We start from the raw sequence: 17,240 nt of genomic DNA on the forward strand, positions 1-17,240 counted from the left end.
TACTAGGATAGAGGGTAGGCTTCCCAGAACCCAAAGTGAGTGAGCCCCCAGGGGCAGGGGTCCACACAGGCACACACACTTCAAATACACGGCGCATGTCACAAAAGCATTTAAAGTCCTCAGGGAGGCGGGATCTACAACATGCCCCCTCATAAGATTTGTCACTGGTTAACAGTCTCAGCCAGGCCCCTTGGTCCCATGCAGTGTGTGTAAGGACGGCAACATCGAAGGATGGACAGGGATGCTGGCAGCCTGGGAGTCAGCCTGAAGACAGCAGGGCTGCCCAGCTCCCAGGGGCACCTGGGTAATGCTGCAGGTGTGGCCAGTTGATCCCCTGTGGAGACAGTAAAGATTAAGAGGATCATACACTGTATCCAGAGCTGTGCTGGGAGAAGTCTGGACCCAGAGCCAAGGTGGTGTGAGAAAGCTCCAGAAGGAAAAACTTGTAACTCACAAGGGAAGGGAAGCCGAGGAGAGACGGGCACGGACGGACAGACAGACAGACAGTAGACAGCAGTAGAGACAGAGACATAACTGGGCCCAGCAGCTGCTTGCAGGCAGGTAACAGGTGGCCCTTGGGACCTGCCATACCCAATGAGCTCTACAATGGCTGCTGTGGCTGTCACAGCCTCCAAGAAGGAGTCTCCAAGCAGGTGGGGTCTTGGAGAGGATCCAACAGGTATGACTTTTTTTTCCTGGAGGTGAGATCTGGGCCCTTGAGGAAGAGAATACAAGCTGTAGGTTCAGGGGGCCACGAGAGGCGCTTGAGCCATGTAGTCCCAGCTCCCAGGCTGTGAGTGAGCGTGAAGGCCGGCTGACACCCCCGAAACCCTAGGACCTCAGAGGCCAGCAGAGCAGGACCTAACAGGGGAGCTGCCGAGGAAGGAAATGGTGCTCTTGAGACACAAAGAGATCCTTACGACTGTTTTCATGAGAGCCTGAAGCCGTCCACGGCGAGGGGCTGGGGCTGGGAACGTGGAGGCCGCGTGGTTGTCTTGCTGGAAATAGGCTAGGAATGGAGTAGAGATGGTAAGAGATGGGAGCTGGGATTGGGGTACCACAGTGGGGAGACTGCTTTTTTGGGTGGGAGTGGCATGTCTATGTCTAGATAGGGAAGGTGGGAGGGAACCTATGGACTTGGAAAAGGATGAAGGGGGAGGGGTGCGCGCGTGCGCGCTCGCAGCCATCTCAGTCCAGCCCTGCCTCCCCACGCAGGTGTGGGGCCCTCACTCCAGTGCCGAGTGTGTGGGGACAGCAGCAGCGGGAAGCACTATGGCATCTACGCCTGTAACGGCTGCAGCGGCTTCTTCAAGAGGAGTGTGAGGAGGAGGCTCATCTACAGGTGCCCCGGCGCTGCCCGCCTGCCCCAGTGTGCCTTGCGCGGGTGGAGGTGGTTCGGGGGATGCCAACGCCCAAACCCAAGGCCTAGGGCCTGGGCATGACAGTGGTCCCCCAGGAGCTCCCTGTCCTCTGCAGATGCCAGGTGGGGGCAGGAATGTGCCCAGTGGACAAGGCCCATCGCAACCAATGCCAAGCCTGCCGACTGAAGAAGTGCCTACAAGCAGGCATGAACCAAGATGGTGAGTGGTGGGCACAGTGGGACGGGAAGGGCAGATGAGCAGGTGGTATTACTGCCGAGGGTCGGGCAGGGGTGTCCTGAGTCTCCCCGCCTTCCAAGCTGTGCAGAATGAACGCCAACCCCGAAGCATGGCCCAGGTCCAGCTGGACGGCATGGAAGCAGGCAGTGATCCCCGACCTGAGCCCTTGGTGGCCTCCCCTGCCTTGGCAGGGCCCAGTCCCCGAGGCCCCACAGCTTCGTCTGCAGCCAGAGCCATGGGCCACCACTTTATGGCCAGCCTCATCACCGCCGAAACCTGTGCTAAGCTGGAGCCCGAGGATGGTAAGTGGAAGAGGGTATGGGGCGTGGATCCTCTCACCCGACTTCCACAGAGCGGGCACTAAGACCACAACCTCCTCCCTTGACAGCTGAAGAGAACATTGACGTCACCAGCAATGACCCCGAGTTCCCTGCATCCCCCTGCAGTCTAGATGGCATCCATGAGACATCAGCTCGCCTACTCTTCATGGCTGTCAAATGGGCCAAAAACCTGCCTGTGTTTTCCAACCTGCCCTTCCGGGACCAGGTACACCACACAGCCTGCCTGCTGGAGCTGGGCCAGGCACAGTTAGGGGTCATAGGTCTGTCAGCTTGGGGGAACATATACCCCTGGGCTGGTAAGGGATGGAGGCTTACATGGCTCAGATGGTGACCATGGGGTTCTTGTGTCTCTGAGTTGGGGATGATCAGGGCAGTGGCAGTGGGAATATATAAATCTCTGGGGGAAGGTTGCTCACCAGAAATGCATAGAGCCTAGGATGCAGGGTAGGACCCGTGGCTTTCTGGTTCCATTGTCTTTCCTTCTGCACACAGAGACAACAATCGGCATACTCTGAACAACAGAGTGGCTGACTCTGGGTGTCTTTAGAGCAAGGCTCCCCATGACTTCAGGCTTGAGTGGCACCCCAGCCTTTCCACATGTGGAAAAGTGCTCTGAGCCGGCAAAGATCTCACAATGATCCAGGAGAGAGCGGCTGCCAGATGGGCTGAGCCCTCAACAAGGCTGTGTGTTTGGAGGGAATAGCTTGGAAGAGTCAACCAGTTCCTTGAACTCACTCGACATGACACTCTTGGAATCATCTGGAGACTGTCCAGCATCCCTGGGCTCTGGGCTTATCCTGAATGGCCCAGCCACAGCTCTGGATAGAATCCACAAGGCATCTGGAAACATAGGTAGCTGAGCCAGAGCCTGTGTAGACAGAGGTCAGGAGGAGGCTCTCAGCACCTGGGAGCAGCCCTTCTGTCCCTGGAGAAGGTGGCAGGCAGAGAGCACCAGGAACTGTGCCCCAGTGTTGACACTTGAACCCTCTCTGATCACAGGTGATCTTGCTGGAAGAGGCGTGGAATGAGCTTTTCCTCCTGGGAGCCATACAGTGGTCTCTGCCCCTGGACAGCTGCCCACTGCTGGCCCCACCTGAGGCCACCAGTGGCGGCGGCAGCGGCTCTCAGAGCAGGCTGGTCTTGGCTAGTGCAGAAATGCGCTTCCTGCAGGAGACCATCTCCCGGTTCCGGGCGCTGGCAGTGGACCCCACGGAGTTTGCCTGCATGAAGGCCCTCGTCCTCTTCAAACCCGGTACTAAGCCTTCCAGAGACATGGTTGAGAGTTTTTTTTTTTTTTTTTAAAAAAAGGGGGGGGGGCTGGTGACTTTTTTTTTTTTTTTTTTTTTTTTTTGCTGGGCTCCTCATAAACTCACCTGGGTGTAGATGGATAGCCCTCCTTCTTGGGAGGGGGAGCAGAGAAAAGAGGTGTGGCCTGATACTTTTGGGAGTTGTGGGATCAGGCAGGCTTCTGGAAGGGAGCTCACTGGTACTGTTTCTCCCCAGAGACACGAGGCCTGAAGGATCCTGAGCACGTGGAGGCTCTGCAGGACCAGTCCCAAGTGATGCTGAGTCAGCACAGCAAGGCTCACCACCCCAGCCAGCCTGTGAGGTGACAGTGTGACGCACCTACCCATCCCCCCTCCCCACTTCCCTGCGTCCTTCCACCCACCTCTCCCACACCATCGCTGCGCTTCCCTGCTTAGGCAGGAGAAGAGGGCTCAGTCAGTCGGCAGCCTCTACCCCACACCTCCTGCGGGCAGACACAGTGCCAGGTCCCAGGAGGGCGCCAAAAGACAAAACTGGCAGGGACGGGATGCCCAGCATAGTGGCCACATGAAAGACAAGGGTCACCCAGGTCAGGTATGGAGAGTGACTTATATCTAAAGGGGTAGCAAAGGTCAGGTTTTTAAAAATTTTTTACGTTTTAAAGGCAGAATTTCAGTTTGTATCCCACACTGGTCTCAGATTCAGAGTTTTCCTGCCTCTGCTTCCCAAGTGCTAGGCTCACAGGTGTGCCCTTCTACGAGGCCAGCCTTTGACAGGGACTGTCTCCATAAGAGGATAGGGTCTAAAGAGAAGAGGAAATCTTATCTAGGAAGGTAGAGAGAGACCAGCAATATGCATTTTTAGACAAGAGTCCAGTACAAAAGGTTCAAGAGTCTTGCTGGTAGGAAGTGGGAAATTGAGCCAGAGTTAACCTGGGACCAGCCCGATTAGAGCTCGGAGTGCCCACTACAGGCCTATCTGATGAGAGAGGTGGAGGGGCACACCTGAGACTGTGGGAGGAGGCTTCATGCCCAGGACTGGATCTCATGCAGACCTGTGTGGCAGTGGGCACAAAAGACATAACAGCAGCCTCCCTGTCCGGAAGATTCCATGGGGTCATGGCCTTGGGGAGGGACCAAAGGGAGCAGAAAACAGACCACAGTGTACAACTCTGGGAGTTAGAAAGGGACAGATTTAACCTCTGGATAAAGGCAAGGGATGAGCAAAGAGATGCGTTTGGAAGTAGAGGGCTTTCAAAACTTAAAAGGAAGTTAAGAGTCTGGAAGGAACTTGCCAGGCTCTGGGGAAAGTATAGAAGGCATGCTGTAGAAATGTGCAGAAAAGCCAGGCATGAGCTAACATGGATGTGGCCGGCACAGGTTGAGTGGGGGTGGTAGATGCAGGTGGAGGGTCCCAACATAGTCTAGCATTAGAACTTACATCAGCTGGCTTATACCACTCAGCCAGGCTTCTGTGGACTATTCTAGACCACATTATGTGCATTCTTTCTGAAGAGCTGGTGACATCATCCTCAAGCACCTCTCCAGTAGGCGAGGTCAGCACCGTGTGGGGCAGGAGCAGAGCAAGCATGGTGGCGTGTCAGTGCTAAGGCCTGACATAGCATCACTGGAGTGGTCATCACAGACAGCCAGAAATCAGGGGTCTCCCTAGTCCCCTCCGAGACCAGCCCTCAGAGGCATCCTGGCCTGTTGATCATGTATCACAGTTCAAAAATCCTGAGGAAGATTTTCTATGTAAGGATAGGCGGGACTAACACAAATGTCTACCAAGTAAATGTGAGGACCTAAGTTTGGATTCCTGGCACTCACATAAAAGCCAGGCATGGTGACGTGGATCTGTCACCTCAGCACTGAACTGGGTAGAGATAGGTGGATCCATGGAGCTCACTGGCTGGCTAGCCTAGCTGAACTGATGAGTTCCAGGTTCAGTTGAGAAACCATCTCTCAAAACATAGGGAGGAAGGGCTAGAGAGATGGCTCAGTAGATAAGAACACGTGCTGTACAAGCAAGCATGAGGATGTGGGTTCAAATCCCCAGCACTGTGTGAAAAGAGCTGACAATGCTGGGTAAGGCAGGCTAAATAAATAAAAACCAGTGTCAGGCGGCAGACACAGTCAGATCCCAGGGCTCTCTGTGCAGCCAGCCTAAATAATGAGGTTTTGATTCAGAAAGAAACATTGTCTCAAGGGAAGAAAGCAGAGATGTACAGGATGCCTGGTATCGTCTTCTGACCTCTGTTAGTATATACCCACACCAACACACGAAATGAAAATACAGCGGGTAAGGATTGAAGAGATGACTTCTGGTCTCCGCACACACAGACTCCCTGGATCTCTTTTGTCCTTTGTTGCCCTGGGCAGAACCGGGTGTCACTGAAGGGTCCCCAGACTCTGGGTCAATGTATTTCAGCACAACCTACATAGAGACACTGAAACAAAGCCCCACTAACTAAAACACACCCTTGCTCTGTATGCTCTGCTCTGACACTGCTTTAAGATGAAGTTCCACGTAGTCCAAGCTAGCCCTGAACTCACCATGCCCCTGGGGGTAGCTTAGGCTCCTGATCTTCCTGCCTCTTCTTTCAGAGCACTAGGGTGATGGCAGGCAGGTATGTGCCACCACACATGGTCTATGTGCTGCTGGGATGGAGCCCAGCACCTTGTGCCTGCTAAGCAAGAGCTCTACCAAGACCGGGTGGTGGTGGTGGTGGTGGTGGTGGTGGTGGTGGTGGTGGTGCGCACGCCTTTAATCCCAGCACTGGGGAGGCAGAGACAGGCGCATCTCTGTGAGTTTGAGGCCTGGTCTACAGAGAGAGTTCCAGGACAGCCAGGACTACACAGGGAAACCCTGTCTAGAAAAAAAAAAAAAAAAAAAAAAAAACCTCTATATAGTGAGTTATATCCTCAGTTTCTATTTTGCTGTTCATTTTCTATTTTATTTTTAAAAGTCCATTTGTGAGGCGTTACCTACCATTATCTACCAGGTGGGCCATACCTGCAGTTAGCAATAACTCTCCACTAGACTTCACAGGTACTTCTTCCCTCTCCCTAGACCAGTAAGACAGGAGAGGGAAGGTAGACCAGGTGGGGTGGTGGTGGGGTGGGGTGGAGGGTAGGGTAGGGGTGGTGACTGCTCACCAGAGAAAGGAGGCTTTTAGGTAGGCAAAGCCACTCAGGAGCTCAGAGAGAAAATGGCAGGGTTTCTCAAGCTCCCCAGGTGCAGTCGAACCAGCAGCTGCCTCAGGGAGCTCAGCCTCTGGGTGGTGGGCGCTGGCCCCAGTGGGAGGACTTCTCCCAGGGACGGCTGGTTCTGGTTCTTTTTTATTCTTTCTTTCTCCTTCCTTCCTTCCTTCCTTCCTTTCGTTTTCTTTCTTTCTTTTTCCCACCAGGACCTCTGCTTTAGCAAATGGTTCTTACTTGAATCTAGGATGGATTTTTTTTCCCCCTGGGTGTATCTCAGCCAACTAAAATCTCCCTTAAGAATATTTTCAGTAGTAGTTATTATCATAGGTGTTTCACAGACAGGAATTCATATTCTTCTATGTAAAACTAATATAACTTACCTTGTTCATGAACTGATCATGTTCTAATCAATGAACATATAAACAGGATTGCTATGAGGAATGTCTCACAGGCTGGGAGATGGCCACACGCACAAGCTGGATACTGGAGCTCAGATCCCCGGAACCGGCACAAAAGCTGGCAGGCATGCATCTGCTTGCAATCCCAGCACCTGGGAGGCTGACACGGGGTCCCTGGGCCGAGTGAGCTAGTTGGTTGGCTTCCAGTTCAGCAAGGGACCCTACCTCAGTAAATAAAGCGGAGTGAGCCAGGAAGACACGACCTTCAAACTTTCACCCAAACACATTAGTAGTGTGCGGGTGCACACAAAAGCACTCAACACGGCAAACATGTATGCGCGCGCGCACGCACACACACACACACACACACACACACCCCACATGGCAAAGAAATAACTTCTCATTTTATAATCTTGACTCGTAATGAACAATATTACGGAGTCCCTATTTTCATCATGCTCCTACCCAAGTGGAAGGTGGAAGTGAGCCCTCTAAGACAGGGCCTTTCCCTGTGGCAGGCCCTGGGCCCCTCCCACCCCTTCCTCCCCTCCCTGACAGCCTTGCTCAGCAGCTGGCGCTAAGCCTGACAGCATCCTTCCTCCGTTCAGGTTTGGGAAATTGCTCCTCCTGCTCCCGTCCTTGAGGTTCCTCACCGCTGAGCGCATCGAGCTCCTCTTCTTCCGAAAGACCATAGGGAACACTCCAATGGAGAAGCTCCTTTGTGATATGTTCAAAAACTAGTGGGCGTGTCCAGTGTTTCCAGGCGCCCCGGCAACACTCACTCTTTGGAGCTAAGTCTTTCCCTGCCTTTCTCATCCAGCAATTCCACGTGCAAGTTTTTGTACCTGGCAGAAATTTCTCCCAAAATACTTTATTGGAGTATTCATAGCGGTCTTATTAACACCCCTAGCTCTGGACAGTAGAATGCATGGATGGGTTGTGTTATATTCATGGGAAAAACAGCTGGGGGCGGGGCAAGATGAACAGCAGGTCCACATGACAACATGGAGACGTTTTTGTAGGCTACAAGGTGAACAAAAGCCAGGCATGAGTAACTTTTATACAGGGTTCAAGACCAGGGAGGGGTAGGGGAGGAAGGATGATGGGAAAGAAAAGAAAGGAAATAGAAGGAAATGAGAAAAGGAGAAATGTGGACGAAAGCGGTGGTGGTAGAAGTCACCTCTGGGTGGGGGGGGGGGAGGGGAATAGACTCCTGCACCTGGAATGACCCTGATTTTGATCTGGATGATAAACTGATGGTCATTAAAACTCACTGCACACTTACAGTTCATGCACTTTGCTGTATTCTGTTTGACCCCCAGCTAAAATAAAACCAGAAAACTGCATCCCAGGCTTTCTATTTGAGGACGGGGAAGAAATGAGGACAAGATCTTTCGAGTTTTGTCTGGTTTCATTCCAAGCCAGAGTCTGGGTGTCACAAATTCAAGCTCTGGGTACTTTTTCTCATGAGATTCAAATAATACCTCCCTTCATATCTGAAGGAGACCCCTGCACATCAGGATCTTTCTCCTGGACCCTGGATTAGGCATAAGCCACACCTAAACACCCATTTTCACAGAGAGATCCTTTATTAAGCAGGGAAGAAAAGTTAAAGTAGCTGCTTTCTGACTCGGGCAGAAAACAGCAGCAAATGACCTTGCAGGTGTAATTTATTTATTTATTTAGTTAGTTAGTTAGTTTTTAGTTAGTTTTTGTTTTTTCGAGACAGGGTTTCTCTGTGTAGTTTTGCACCTGTCCTGGAACTCGCTTTGTAGATCAGGCTGGCCTCGAACTCACAGAGATCCACCTGGCTCTGCCTCCTGAGTGCTGGCATTAAAGGCGTGCGCCACCACCAACCCACCTTGCAGGTGTAATTTTTAAGAGAAGAAGGGAGGCCTGTGTTAGAGTGGGCTAGGGTGCAGTGGTAGAGGAGATAGAGGATGAGGGAAAGGGGGAAGGGCACAGGGGGAAAGGGACAGGGGTATTTGTTCCAGAGGGACAATGGACTGTCTGGATAGAGAGGGACAGACATGGCACATGGGAAAATGGTGGTTTATGAAGGTAATAGGGAAACTCCATGTTAGGATGAGGTGTTTAATTTTAATTGGGCATGTTAATTAGGTGAGCCAAAGGGGGCTTTTGATTGCTGGGCTTCAATACTTTGATAGCTGGACCTTGGTGGTCAGCCTCAGGAGGAGGAAGTGGCCAGATAAGGGAATGGACCTTTGTGCCTAGCTTCAGGAATATAATCCAATGGTTTTTAGCAAGGCAGAGGGAAAGGGGAGAAGGGCAAGGCCTGTCAGAGCCACATGCTCAGGTGGGCTAGTGTCCCTTCGGTATCTGTAAAGCACTCTGCAGCTCAGAGCAAGACAGTCGCAGTCGCAGGCTGTGTGTGTGTGTGTGTGTGTGTGTTGTGTGTGTTTTTTTTTTTTTTTTTTTTTTTTTTTTTTTTTTTTTTTTTTTTTTTTTTTTTTTTTTTTTTTTTTTTTTTTTTTTTTTTTTTTTTTTTTTTTTTTTTTTTTTTTTTTTTTTTTTTTTTTTTTTTTTTTTTTTTTTTTTTTTTGTGTTGTGTGTGTGTGTGTGTGTGTGTGTGTAGAACTCTTCATTACTTCATTATCACTCCTCAATCCCTCATGGAAAGACCTGGCTCAGACAAACCCTCTTTTATAAAGACAGACCCAAACAAGTTAATGAGACCTGGTAAATAATTATAAAAGTTAACATATAGGCTGGCTGTGGTCCAGCCAAGAGTACTTGCTTAAAATGGAAGGAGCCTGGGGTTCATTTCCCAGCACTACCCAGACACACAGGGTTTACATATACCAGGCCATGTGTGTAACGGGCAGTGAGCTGGGCACCCAGGTTGGGTTGTCTGATCCTCACGGAACTCCAAGGAGGGCCAATTGTCACAGTTTCTAAATAAACAAAGGCTTCGAGGACGCCCACGTTGTTGTACCACTAATCACCGACTGCTTAATTCCGAAGTCACCTCCTCAGTCAGTTCTCCCTTCCACTCTGGAATCAGCTAGAGCATTCTGTTGCATTTCCTGTCCTCAGAGGAGAAATGTAAGGGGCTGGAAGAAAAACAATATGTGAGAAGACCGGCCGATGTCTAGGGGTTCCCTGGCCTTTGGCCCACATTTGAATCTCACAGCTGCAAAGACAGACATACCCTCTGCTCTGGAAAAGGTGGGCGGGGCAAAGGTGGGCGGGGCCAAGAGGAAAGTTTGACAAATCCTGTCGGGTGGAAGACCTTCACACCAGAGCAGGCCAACTACTTGAGATTCGTCTTCTAAAAGCATCAGCCTGGGGCCGGCAGGATAGCTCAGTGGGGAAATGACAATTGTCGCCAAGCCTGATCTCAGTTTGAACTCTGGTGGAAGGAGAAAACCAACGACTTCCACATGCTCACTGTGTGCCACCCCCACCCCCAAATAAATGAAAAGTTAAAGGCGTCAGTCTGGCCTGTTAGCGGGTTTTCTGACGCCTGTGTTGCTGCTGCGCGGTCTGATGTCACGTCAGGAGTTTACGCCTGTCCCCTGAAGGCCAGAACAAAGATGAGAACACATGGTCGACATGGGCCACATCTGGCCGGCCCACTCAGTTTACAAGCTGGCGTTTGAGAACAGTAAGTGTGCAAAGGTGGCCTGCTGAAGTTCTCTGGCAAAGAACTCCGGGGTTTTCTAGGAGGAAGTCTTGGAGAATTCAAGGAGATATTTTAGCCGAGTCATCTGCCCTCAGCTTGGTCTCAAAGCCACTCACTCCTCTGAGGGCTTCCCCTTGTGGCAGAAACACCAGAAAAGGCGGGTTTCCCTTTGGATCTTAAAGGTCTCGCAGAGGTGTGGAAGGCGTGGGCACGAGCCTAGGGCCCTGCTGGGAGCCCGTGCAACCTTTAAAGGGTGGGTCCTACGTGGAAGGGAGGTGGGCGGCATCTCAGGACCCTGGCTCCTCCTCTAACACTTTGTCCTCGGAACACCTGACCAGCTGCCTCCTCCTCTACCAAGTGAAAGCAACGGAGATAATCGACCATGGATGAAACTGTGAGCCAAAATCTTTCTTTCTTTTTTCAAAAAAGAGTTGTTTTAAAGTGTGTGTGCGTCGCTGGCTGGTACGGGTGCCTGTAGAGGCCAGGGGTTTTAGATTCCCGGGAGCTGGAATTCCAAGCAGTTGTGAGCTGCCCAAAGTGGGTGCTAAGAACTGAACTCCATATTTCCCCACACTAAGGCACCGCCGAGGAGCACACGCGGGTGGTAATGACTTTTCTTTGGGGTCCTTTCTGGGAGACATTTGGTTTGGTTTTTTGCCGTCAATACCAGAAGTGTGCAAAGCACCACAGAAGTTTCGTTGGTTTCCTCGGACCTTTCTTTTCTTGGGAAACTGCATTTTTCGGGTTCATACGATGCTTCTCCTCCATTCCAAAGCCAGGCGTTTCAAGCATGAAGGGCTGGGAAAGACTTCAAAAAGACTAGAAAGACCAAAATTAGTAACTAGAACCAGAGAGTGGAAGCCAGGCCCGCACCGTGCTGTCTGCCTGACCTCGGTGGGAGTCTTTGGACTTTGCCACTGGACTGCAAGCTCAGTATGGGGTGGGGAGGCTGCTGGGGCGGGCAATCCGAGTTTGCTTAAGAAATAGCCACAGGGGCCTGAAGCCAGTCTTTGAGTCCCGGATGCCCACAGATTCAACAGGTACCACCGTGCCAAACGGACTTTTATGGTAGTCCCTGGTTCAAAGAGACCGGACTGCCGATCAGCCTAGGGAAAGGATAGTTAAAAGGAGAAGGCCCCACCTGTGATCTGCCTGGGCCTCCTCACGCCTTTCTGCTCTCCCGGCCTTGGAATCAGAAAGGGTTTTTGTGGACTCAGTCATCTCAGGGACAAGTCTTAAAAATATGATTTCTTGGTTTTATTTGGCCAATTACAGACATTTTAAGAAACAACATTCAGTTTTCTTATTCTAGTGTAGAAAGAGGAAAAGCCAACTCAGAATTTTAAAGGTTGAATGTATTTGGCATCAAAGGGAAATTTACTATTTTTTCCCCGTTTCACCTTGAACTTGACTTGATCCCAGTGAGGTTTATTCAGCAGGATCTCAGTACCTACCTAGTCAAAGGCACCCAACCCAGGAAATCCTCCTCCTGGGAAGCCAACACCCACTGAATGATGATGATCTTAGTGCCAGCACCTAGTGAGAACTGGAGAGAGGGGCAGAGGACAATCCTAAAGCTACTGTCCTTAACAGGGAGATTGGAGTTAGTAGTTAATAGAGGACGTGTGGGAAGACAACAAATGTCCTGAGAGGAAAATGGACACTCAGAGAGGGCAAATGACACCCCCACCCCCGGGTCATACAGTAGAAACAACAACTCGGGGTTGAATTGTTTCCATTGTGATGTGCTACTCTGCCTTTGGGGGAAGCCAAAACACATCTTAGTCACCTCCGATGCGTTAGAAGATGGCCATTGAATGGGGAAATGCTAACTCTGCATTAAATATGCACTCACTGTTGGCATAGTTAGTGTCGGTGGCCGTCAATTTCTCTCAAACCACAGTCACTTGGGAAGAAGGAACCTCTACCGAGGAGTTGCCGCCGTTAGATTTGCCCGTGCGCGCATCTGTCTGGATGTTTTCCTGATTGCTGTATGAGGGCCAGCCCATGGTGTGTGGTGCAATCGGCGGCAGGTGGACCTGGGCTGGAGAAGAAACTGAGCAAGCTGGTAAGCGAGGCCCTCCATGATTCTGCTTCAAATGCCTGTCAAGCGGAGGCAGCCCCCTTCCTGGTGGTGCTTTTGGCCAGAGCAACAGAAACCAAACTCGTAACATTTGCCGCCACTGCACTTCGTATCTTCCGTCCTTGCCTTTCTCCTCCCTTTTTTGTGGGCCCCAATAATCCTCCATCTACTCCCAGGGTGACCTTTTCAGTTTCGGCTTGGGAAAGATAACGTTTAATGCTTATCTTTGTGCGCCTGGTTTATTACGCTTCACTCTGTCCGCCTGGGCCATCCTTTTTGCTGCAAATGACAGCATTTCAGTTGTCTTGTGTTTTTTTGAGACAGGGTTTTTCTGTGTAACAGTCCTGGCTCTCCTGGAACTCGCTCTGTAGATAGGACAGGCTGGCCTCCAACTCACAGAGATCCGCTGGCCTCTCTGCCACCCCGGCAGTTTTCTTTACTGCCAAGTAAAACTCCATTGTGTATGTATACTATTTTTTTTTTATTCATTTAGCTGTTGGTTAGTACTTAGACTGTTCATATAGCTGAAGTATTGTGAATAGCACTGAAGTAGATGTGAGCGCGCAGGTACCTCTCTGGAAATTGATTTCATAGCACATATATGTCTAGATAATATGGTCATTCTGGTTCTCTCTCTCTCTCTCTCTCTCTCTCTCTCTCTCTCTCTCTCTCTCTCTCTCTCTCTCTTTCTCTCTCTCTCTCTCTCAAGGATTTTATGAAGTCCAAGCCTTTAACTCCTGATCTGCCTGCCTCAGCCTCCCAAGTGCTGGGATTGCAGGCATGCGTCACCGTGTATCTAACTCTCTGGGGAATCTCTGTGCTGTTCTCCACAGTGGCAATAATAATTTACACCCCCACCAAGAATGTACAGGAGCGATTAAGAGCTCTTCTTGCCCTTCCAGAGGCTCTGAGTTCAGTTCTGCAGACACCACTGCCTGGATAGTTCACAACTACCTGGAACTCCAGTTCCAGGGAATCTGATGCCCTCTTCTGACTTCTCACACCCATGGCATACTCTCTCTTTTTCTCTCTCAAACATACACACATAAAAATGAAAAACTTTTTTTTAAAGAGTTCCTTTTGGTCTACATCATCACTAGTATTCATTTACTTAATGACAGACATTCTAACTGAGATAAGATAATGTCTCAATATAGTTTTGATTTGCATTTTCCTTACTTTATTACTTATTTTGAAAGGTAATCTTATAAAGAATCTTAAAGAAATCATAAATCTAAGCTCTTATATATGAAAAAGAGTCAGTCAGCTCTACTTTAAATCTTTGGGATGCATACCCACTCATCAGTAGCTTTTTATATCAGTAGATTAAGGGCAGAAATGGGTATAAGGAATTAATTATCACCTTTGGTCATCAACCAATCCTAGCAAGAAAGGCATGCCAGCTAGTAATAATTGGGCTGCTTTGTTCTTGTTTCCTGACCTTAAAGAGTTCTGCATTCAACTATGTGCCTTTCTAAAACTTTACATTATCTTCTTGTGTTTTTGACCTCAAAGCTATTTGAAAAAAACATCTTAGTCTAACCTTAAGTTATTTTCAAAGCTTTGTTTCAGCTATGATGCACTCTGAAACCTGTGAACACATCTCCCAACATTAAAAGAATTTAAGCTAGCTGCGCTACTGGGACTCAATTGTTTTCCTTAATAATTAACCTAAGCTACAGTCTATATGGCTCTTCAAAAGAAACTCATGCGCTCTAGGTGGTGACACTTCCTTGTTTATATATTTAATCATCAAAACTATATTTAAACTAACATTATTATTATTATCATCAATTAGACAGTACAGCTTAGGAAGAAATCATCTTCATAACAATCCACAGGTAAAAATGCCCAGTAGAACGTGATGTTTCCATGAGATAAACACACTACATTACAGGCAGTGTGGATCTCCCCACACCCATTCACACCATGCCAGATACCAGAGAAAGATGGCAAGGGCAAACATGTAAAGGTACAGCAGAAGCAAAAGACACTCTGGGATCTGTGGTCTTGGGGCCTTGCCTACCGGAGAGTCACCCATCAGGGATTTTCCTCCTGGTGGGCTGACACCTTGATCTTTAATTGCCACCTGCTGCTCCTCTGACTTGGCCACTGAGCTACATCCCCAGCCTGTAGGTGGCCACTCTGTGTTATTGCCAGGAAGAACCTTAGAAGTTTCGTGCAGTCCTGTTAGTCAGGCTTAGCTTGAATTTCCTGTGCTTTGGAGTCCTATGCAGAAAAACCATTGCCTGTGTGTTAAAGTGTTTCTTCCATGTTTTCTCCCATTCATTTCAGTTTAAGGCTTTTGATACATTTTAATTGACTGATATGTAGAGTGAGGAACCCGGGTCAAATTTCAATCTTCTGTATGAAGATATCCAGTGTCCCCAGCACTGTTTATTTTTTTTCTCCAACAATTTTTTTTTTGACATTTTTGTTGAGAGCCAATAGATGGAAATTGTGTGCCTGGGTCTGTCTGGGATGGGATTCTTTTCTGTTGGTCTAGGTGCTCAAATGTCCATACCATGCTGCTTTAGTGACTGTGGCTCAGTAGAATGTGTTGAAATCAAGTATTAGGATGCTTCCAACTTTTGCTCAAGATTGCTTTGGCTAATTGGGATTGTTTCTGCTTCCATATGAATTTGGGGATCTGTTTTTTGGTTTTTTGTTTGTTTGTTTTTTGTTTTGTTTTGGTTTGTTTTTGGCTCTGTGAAGAATGATACTCTGATAGGAATTTTGTTGACTCTATACATCACTTTTGTATAGTGTGTAATTTAATAATGTTAATTCTGTAAATCCCTGATCCTAAGAGAATCTTCTAATGTTTTCTTCAGTTTCTTCCACCAGCTTTGCAGTTCTCCTAGAAATCTTTACTTCTTAGCCAAGTTTATTCCTGGAGTTTTGTTTGTATGGCTTATCATGAATAAGACTGGTTTCATGATTTCTTTCTCAGCAAATTTATTATATCTCAGAATATATATATTCTGCTAGCTTACCGAATTTCTCATTTCTAATCCTCTTTTGGGGGATCTTGTATTTTTCAGTGTATAGAAGCATTCATCTGCATATGGACAATTTACTTTTTTCCCATCTGCATGCCCTTTTTTCTTCCTCTTGTCTAATAGCTCTGGTCAAAATGTCTAGCACTGTACTGAATAAGATCTGTGAAAGACGGTCTTGTCTTGGAGGCACCACCATTCCTCCCCAGTTCAGTATGATGTTGGCTGTGGATTTATCCTAGAAAGCCGTTGCTATGTTGAGGTCTGATCCTCTCTACCTAATTTGTTCAGGTCTTTCATTTGTTTGGTTGGTTAGTTTTTGGTTTTTAGAAACAGGGTTTCTCTGTGTAGCCATGGCTGTCCTGGAACTCAATTTGTAGCCCAGGCTGGCCTTGAACTCACAGAGATCTGCCTGCCTCTGCCTCCTGAGTGCTGGGACTAAAGGTGTGCGCCTCTATGCCCAGTTCCACTCTGTTCTTTGTTACCTTTCTCCTACTAATTGGGGTTTGTCTTCTTTCGCTAAGTCCTTGAATGCATCATTAGATTGTTCAAAAACTCTTCCCCCATTCTTCTGTTTGTGGTGCTTTTTAGTTTTTATTAGGCAATTTCACACACACACACACACACACATACACACACACACACACACACACAATGTATCTTGATCATATATACCCCAATTCCTAACACGTGGCCCTCCCACCTTAATATCCTTTTTTAAAAACATAATTTCTTTATTGATTCTTTGGGAATTTCACATGATGCACCCTAACTCCACTCACTTCCCAGTTCCCCCCTCCATATTCTCCCCTCACACCTGCAGTGCCCCTAAAAGAAAAAGAAAAAAAGCAAACAGACAAAACAAGAACAAAACAAACCCCCAAAACCCCTTTGCTTCTCCATCTTTCCCGCCTCTCCACCCCCCTTCATTTGTCCTGGTGGCATGGGGAGCAGTGTGTCCCATCAGCTTTACTAGCAAATGTTCATTTCAATGAGTCACTGCTCTGCTTCTCGACCTCTGGTTTCTGGTACGCCATCATCACTGGATCCTCACCAGAACTCCTCTGGGATATCCCATGGCCACCAGGAGTCATGGAGATCTGTGGGTATCTTGAGGAAGTCAAAGGGCCATGCTAAGCTGGCCCCGCCCTTCATTGGCCCTGCCTCTGGCTGGACACTGCAGCAGGGAGCTGGCCAGACCCTCACCAGGGAGCTGTTCCTGCACTGGGGAGAGATGGGCCTACCCCTCCCTCACCTGTTGTAGGTGTGGGTGTAGGGAGCTGGCTCCTCCCCTCACCTGAGGCGAGTGGCCCCAGTGGCCCAGACTAACCAGCTCAGCTACCACTCAGGCCTACAGCCAGGCCTTAGGTTGGCCCAGCCTGACATCTACCCCTTCTAGGACATGCCGGAGCTCGTGAATGGACTGGTCCTGTGGAGCAATTCCCCCATTCTTTTTAAAGGTGGGAATGAACTGTACACACTTTCAACTTGTACAGCTGTTTGTGCTTCAAACCTCGGGCTTTGGCATGCTGTTTCCATTTTCATGTGTTTTCAGAAATTCAAATTTTTTTCCTAACTTCCTTAGTGACATAGTGTTTGGTCTCCATGACTTACATAATTTCTAAAGTTTTTCTTGTTGCGTGGTAGTGCCATTCTATTATGATCAGAAAAGATATTTCATTTTTTGTGAGTTGTTAAGATTTGTT

The 17,240-nt window shown here is 48.8% G+C and overlaps 1 protein-coding gene across 1 annotated transcript; it reads left to right on the top strand.

Annotated features, from left to right (window-relative positions):
• The first annotated feature begins 393 nt into the window (after positions 1-393).
• On the top strand, positions 394-7,914 carry Nr2e3 (nuclear receptor subfamily 2 group E member 3). Its single transcript, XM_028863161.2, has 8 exons — positions 394-679; positions 1,216-1,342; positions 1,477-1,580; positions 1,679-1,900; positions 1,987-2,144; positions 2,939-3,191; positions 3,443-3,548; positions 7,415-7,914. Exons 1-8 carry the CDS (start codon positions 595-597, stop codon positions 7,545-7,547), a joined length of 1,188 nt encoding a protein of 395 aa, XP_028718994.1. The 5' UTR covers positions 394-594; the 3' UTR covers positions 7,548-7,914.
• Positions 7,915-17,240: the final 9,326 nt, after the last annotated feature.

This window comes from Peromyscus leucopus, chromosome 7, assembly GCF_004664715.2.
Source record: "Peromyscus leucopus breed LL Stock chromosome 7, UCI_PerLeu_2.1, whole genome shotgun sequence".
NCBI classification, from domain to species: Eukaryota; Metazoa; Chordata; class Mammalia; order Rodentia; family Cricetidae; genus Peromyscus; species Peromyscus leucopus.